The sequence below is a fragment of the Arachis ipaensis genome, chromosome B5 (assembly GCF_059453495.1).
Source record: "Arachis ipaensis isolate K30076 ecotype BB chromosome B5, ASM5945349v1, whole genome shotgun sequence".
NCBI classification, from domain to species: Eukaryota; Viridiplantae; Streptophyta; class Magnoliopsida; order Fabales; family Fabaceae; genus Arachis; species Arachis ipaensis.
In genome coordinates, this window is record NC_142440.1 from 73,178,666 (window position 1) to 73,185,074 (window position 6,409).

General features: G+C 35.4%; 1 protein-coding gene across 2 annotated transcripts; it reads right to left on the minus strand.

Moving 5' to 3' along the window:
- Positions 1 to 2,494: 2,494 nt before the first annotated feature.
- On the minus strand, positions 2,495 to 5,431 carry LOC107643588 (uncharacterized). 2 transcript variants are annotated; one of them, XM_016347274.2, is made up of 7 exons: positions 5,290 to 5,431; positions 4,848 to 5,010; positions 3,966 to 4,028; positions 3,778 to 3,825; positions 3,608 to 3,661; positions 3,035 to 3,095; positions 2,495 to 2,928 (listed from the first exon to the last, which is right to left on the minus strand). In XM_016347274.2, the coding sequence occupies exons 2-7, from the start codon at positions 4,995 to 4,997 to the stop codon at positions 2,834 to 2,836; spliced, it is 471 nt and encodes a 156-aa protein (XP_016202760.1). In that variant the 5' UTR covers positions 4,998 to 5,010; positions 5,290 to 5,431; the 3' UTR covers positions 2,495 to 2,833. The 2 variants fall into 2 exon arrangements, with proteins under 2 accessions (XP_016202760.1, XP_016202759.1); XM_016347273.2 differs by having other exon boundaries at positions 2,495 to 2,931.
- Positions 5,432 to 6,409: the final 978 nt, after the last annotated feature.

Genomic DNA, 6,409 nt, shown 5'->3' on the forward strand with positions numbered 1-6,409 from the left:
TCACAGTATTCAGTCTGACTTCCTGTCTTCTTGTGTTTAATTGGATGAGGAGGTGGGAGCTTCTCCGTGTGGCATATCTTTCTGTAAACATCCACTAGAGAAACTCTTAGAGGGGTATAGTTGTGGTACTTTTGGAGCTTTTCTAAGATTTGCTCTTCCTTCTTTTTGGGTTCTTTTTCTTTTTCCCGAGATGGATAGGGCAGGCTGGGTCATGAAAAAGGTTTCCTTAGTCGGGAATTCTCTTCCATGTTGATATATTTCTCTGCTCTTTCCTGGACTTCATTTAGAGAAGATGGATACCACTTAGATATTGACTGAGAGAATGGCCCCTTTCTAAGGCCATTGACCAAACCCATGATCACAACTTCCGTGGGTAGATTTTGAATCTCCAAACATGCCTTGTTGAACCTTTCCATGTAATCACGGAGGGTTTTCCCGACCTCTTGCTTGACTCCCAACAAGCTCGGGGCGTGCTTTGTTTTATCCTTTTGTATAGAGAATCTGGTTAAAAATTTTCTAGCTAGGTCGTCAAAGCCAGTTATCGACCTGGGCGGTAGGTTATCAAACCACTTCATTGCTGCTTTGGTCAGGGTGGTCGAGAAGGCTTTGTAACGGGTGGTATCGGAGGTGTCAACCAGGTACATCCCTGCTTTTGAAGTTGCTGAGATGGTGCCTTTGGTCGGTCATCCCATCATAGAGATTCATGTCGGGTGTTTTAAAGTTCCTTGGAACTCTGGCTCGTATGATCTCTTCTATGAACGGATCTTCTCCATCAAGGGGCTTTCTTCCTGATCTGTTCGGTTATTTCGATTGCGAAGGTCGGCTTTTAACTTCAGGAGCTTTTCTCTAACTCCTTTTGTCGTCTTACTTCTCTCTGTAATTCCCGTTCTGCTTCTCGCTGTCGCTCGGCCTCATACTCCAACTGTTATAGCCGTTCTCGTTGGCCACATACTAGGCCCAATATCTCGGCCGTTTGTGGGGGTTCTTCCTCTTTAGGGTGACGGATCTCCAAATGAATTCGCCTTGGCTGGGGATTTGCTGATGGCCATTCCCCAAGAGGACCATGCGTCTGGTGTGGTGAAGGTAGTATAATGACGTTGCCCTCTGGTTGGGGCTCAGCTTCAGATTCAGATGCCATGTGGTCGTCTTCATACTGGTGGTCTGCCATTATAAGAGGGTGAATCCCAGGTCCCCAGCAACGGCGCTAATATTCCAAGGGTTACCTGAAACGTTGATTTGGGCCTGAACATAAGGTCCATGTCCCTTCGTGTGGCAGTGTCCGACTCGTTGATGCCGAGGTGCCGCCTGTCCGAGTTCCTCGTAAGGAGGTAGGGGGTTATACCTGTAAGAGACTCCGATACTTAAGTTAGCAAGGGCTTTAGGCATATTTTTACTAGATTAGAACGTGTATATACCTAAGGATGTCAATGTATTTATAGTAGAGTAGATAACCACCTTTGTTAGAGTAGTTCCATCTTTATTGATGGATAACCGTTCCTTTTATCTTGGGAGTTTGTTAGAATCTATCTTGCAAGAAAGACAGAGATAGTTGAAAAGATTTAGGGAGGCGGTTATTTACTTAGATAAGCATAAGCTGTCCTTTTCATCATGTCCGACCTCTTTAAAGAGGTCGGGTATGCGGTAGAGGTCACCCTCTTAGGTAGGTCTTTTATCCTTATTGAGCCTGACTTTTGTGTTTTGAACTAGGGTATGAACAGGTACATTTATTTATATTGGATTAAATTAAGTCATTAATTTTATTTATATCAATCTCATTTTAACTTCAAAATTTTATAATTTTAAGATTTTAAATTATTTGAATAAGTATGCACAGGACTAAGATTTCTATATAATTATATCTCGGATACTCAGTACTCGATATGTAAAACTGCTCAGTACCCGTAATATATACAACTAGCCAGTTATACATATATCGCCCTTTGTGTACTTAATGGTTTTTTGGTATATACTTAAAAATGTGTAATGGGTATTTAAAAACGTAATTATCTACACATTACATATTTAGTAAACATTATATTTTATTAATTTAAATAAAAAAAATTCTTTCTATTTTTGATATCACCTTCATCAATCTTCTTTTTTTTTTTTTTTTTTTTTTTTTGAAGTTACATGTTAAAACACACCCTTCCCTTCCTATGGGTTTTATTTATCAACTTCTTAGTCATAGCTAGAATTCAAATCCGGTGCATTTTCTAACAAGACAACATAGTCGCCACTAGACTAGGCTTTTTAATGCGACCAATCTGTTGCAGACCAATTCTTAGTTATGCTCAACACAATAGCCAGCCCAATTACGGCATTTCTAAGAGCACGTCGGCCCATACAAAAAACACCCAGATTCATATCAAGATCAAGAGAAGGCACTAATGGTCATCTTTTATGCCTTGCAATGAGTGCACCTGGATTTAACTTAATGTTCTCCCGTAGTACGCTATTTATTTATACTTTAATCAAGTATGAACTATGAACACGATTACAAACCAATTTCAGTTAAGTTTATTATAGATGGTTATGCTCGATGAGACTTCAAATGTTACAACTGGCACATATGCTGCTTGACAAATGAATGTAAAGTATAAGATCTCTCATGGTGCAATCCAAGCACATTCAGGAAATCTCATACATACCGAGAGTACATAGTATCTAATACAAAGGTTACAAGTGCACCTGCTTCATAAATTCTCACCTTGTTATTAGCACAAGCAACTCAGTATGCATGATAGTCTTGATCTAAATTCAGATGGAAAAGAAGGGGGAAAAAGGGAGCATTGCTGTGTCAAAATGCAATTGATAGCACAAAAACCAGTAGCTATTAATGGCATTGGTCCTGAGAAGTATTAGTGTTGTCGCTGTCAACATCTTCGGTGGCACTCTGATGCTCTAGCGAGGCATTGTTGCTGGAGCCGTCTGCTGTCAGAAAGCCAAAACGGAAGACGACTCAATGCAGTGTTGAGTTCTAGCAAAGAGCCAAGATTTCTAGAGCTCAAGAAATGGCAGTGTCATAAGAACATACCTTCACCTTCATCTGCTGGAGCATAAGCTGAGCGCCTTGAACGTGTCTGCTGCGTTGTTGGCTGATTACCAGTGTAAGTAAGATCCCAAGATAGAGGGCAGAAAACAAAAAGAGAACATCAACAAAATTTATTCAAACTTCACTGAATGATACCTTTATTGCAATTGATCATTGAAAAGTAATATAAGTAACACGAATTCACTTCAGCTCCAAAAAGTAATATTAAGTGCCTCTTGCTCAAGCACATAGCATTTCTGCAACATTCTATAGATACATTTTTGGAAAGCAACATTAATCGAGTCTTGTTCCACTAGAAAGAGCCGGCTATAAGGATGACTTGAAGCTAATGTATTTAAACCAGAGAAACATCAAACTCCAGTATTCAACAGAGTTTTACGGTTCAATATACATCTATTTGGACTTTGTTAGTTTGAAACAATTGGCAATGCCTTGAAAGAAATCAGGACCAAAGATTTCAAATAGAAAATTACTCCTCTTGTGTAAACAACACTGTTTCATCTTAAAATCACCACTAAGGGGAAAACAGAAAGAATTAACAAAGCATTTCTTTACCTGCAACTTTGGGCGAAGTGCTTCCAGTGGTCCTTTGGGCTTTTGTGCTCCTTGCTATTTGAGAAAACAACAGGCCACATTTATAAGGCATCAACTTAAAAGTACTGAAAGTCCAATTGAAACTGACAAAAAATAAAATGACATAACACACTTCGGAAGAGATAAAGTACCTTCCCCAATGCCCAATCAGCAGAATCAAAATAAGCGCGTTCATGATCCTGCAAACAAGGTTAAAATCATTCAAAACAAAAATCAATTTTGGAAAGAATATTTCACATGAACAGACAGATGACCAGAAGTTTGAAGAAACGGAGCATTGCAGAAGCAAAGAAAATCAGATAAATGAAGAAGTAGTAACCTTGGATATTAGTGGGGGCTTCTTTGGTATTAGGCCTCCATACTTTTTCTTGATAACTTCTTCCTGCAAAAATAGAAAATAAGATTACAGTGAATAACAACGCAACATAATAACATAAACCCATATCATGAGATTTTGTATTAAGAAAATCAACAAAATTGGAAACAATCATTTTAAGAACCCGTATGTTACAAAGGGATTCTTCTAAATAATTAAGAAGTGAGTTCAATAATATCTAATCACACTTAACCGCTAAATATTCTCACATACAAACGTAATATCTGTCCATATTCCGAACTATACTATTGAAAATTATGATCTCATATTTCCTCATGTAGGAATAAGATAAGGTAATATTAAGATTAAAAAGTAAACACATGAATGAATTATCTGCATCAGCTAACACAGCAGAAGACGTATAACCTCTACCACACTGGTACTGTATTATTCAGACATAGTTATGTTTAAGAGCTTTAAATTCAGATTTTAGGCTAGTTGTCATGTTTAGCCACCAAAACCAAGTATGTTGGATTCTAAAAGTAATAATACTAGTATTTTAGAATCTGCATACCAGTTAGACAAATAGTACAGCAAGTTAGTATTGAAAGGAGTACAAATGCTGCTTCGGCCCATTTGAACTGAATGTAACATAAGACCATAAATAATTTAATTTAAAAAAAAATCACTTTTCCTTTTAACTATTAATGCAATCCGTGTCCTAAACTTACCATTCTTCCATTCCAAATGTACTTTTAAAAAAATTAATTGCAACTAAATGCATTCTACACATCATCAATTTCCCAAATCACCATGACACAAATAAATAAAGCTAATTTCCCAAATCATCAATTTCTTTTTTCCTTTTTAAAGAAAAGGGATTACCTCCTGTTGTGGCGAGGGCATGGGATTTTCACCATTTGTATTGTTATCTGAATCTGGATGTTGGAGATTATCCGCAGGATTTTCTACAGAAGTAACTTGATTCTTGTGAGGATCTTCAACAAAGTCCTGTTTCTTTACCCCCTCTGACATTGTTCACCCTCCTCTGTTCACAAAATTGCTTGATTTCAATAACCGATACGAAAATAATCAATCTCATCTTACCAAATCAATCACAATATGCATGATAACAACCATAATAATTCCACAAAGAGTCCTAAAGAAGTTAGTTGATTTCAATCAAATAACCCGAGAATTTTCATTCAAGAACATGGATCAATCCAATCCAAGATCGATTCAGCTGAGAAATGAAATTGAAAGCACGAGATCATTGAAAAGCGGAAAACAAAGAAAGGAACGTGGATCGTATCATAGCATATCGTACACCGTATCGTATCGAAGATTGTTGGAATTAACAGCGGGAAGGCGTCGATTCGAAGTGTGAGGAAGTAAGAAATGAAGCCAATCTGAAATCTGTGTCACAGTATCAAGGTAGCTGAACAACACGCATATTCTCCATTTGCGTTACTACAAAGTTATCTATAACAATATATAATGGGAATACATGGATTTGGTGTCCAAGATCTCTTTCTAATATTACCCTTCCTATTAATTTCTCTATTATTTGGCCATTTTGACATAACTTTCACCCATTATCTTTCACATCTTATCCGTTTCTCTCTTCTCATCTCATCTGTTATTAGTATTATTGAATACAGATAAAAAAATTTTTATTTTATTTACTTTTAATCCAATTTATTTTTTTTAAAGATATCACAAATAGACACATGTCTAGAATTATTGACCTTCAATATTTTACTTGAGGTACTTTATCTAAATTAATTATTATAAATTATAAATAATAATTTTTTCGTTTAGATCTATGTTTTGAATAACTATAACAATATATAATGGCAATACATGGGTTTGGTGTCCAAGATTTCTTTTCAATATTACCCTTCCTATTGACTTCTCCACTACTTGGCCATCTTGACATAATTTTCACTCATTATCTTTCACATCTTATCTGTTTTTTTTCTCATCTCATCTATTATTAGTATTATTGAATACAGATAGAAAATTTTTTATTTTATTTGTTTTTAATCCAATTTATCTTTTTTTTAAAGATATCACAAATAGACACATGTCCAGAATTATTGACCTTCAATATTTTACTTGAGGTACTCTATCTAAATTAATTATTATAAATTATAAATAATAATTTTTTCGTTTAGACCTATGTTTTGATTATTACTATTATACTTTTTTTTTACTCTTCGTAGGTATGATTTATAGAAGAAATTACTTCATTTTTGGTAGAATTTAAAAATACATTAATCTTATATCAATATTATTTTTACTCTTTAAATATTCACATACTCAAAATAACAGTAGAATTGGACCAAATTCAAGTAATAGATGGAACAGTCAATGGATATAAATTATCCTTTTTTTTCAAAAGCTTTAATTCATAATTAGTAAACTTTCAATTATTTCTAATATAA

Excerpts from the sequence above, each read along its gene's own strand:
- LOC107643588 (XM_016347273.2), bottom strand. The coding sequence starts at position 4,997 with ATGTCAGAGGGGGTAAAGAAACAGGACTTTGTTGAAGATCCTCACAAG. Across the intron at positions 4,029-4,847 it reads TGCCCTCGCCACAACAGGAG|GAAGAAGTTATCAAGAAAAA; the intron begins GTAATCCCTTTT and ends CTATTTTTGCAG. Across the intron at positions 3,826-3,965 it reads AGCCCCCACTAATATCCAAG|GATCATGAACGCGCTTATTT; the intron begins GTTACTACTTCT and ends CCTTGTTTGCAG.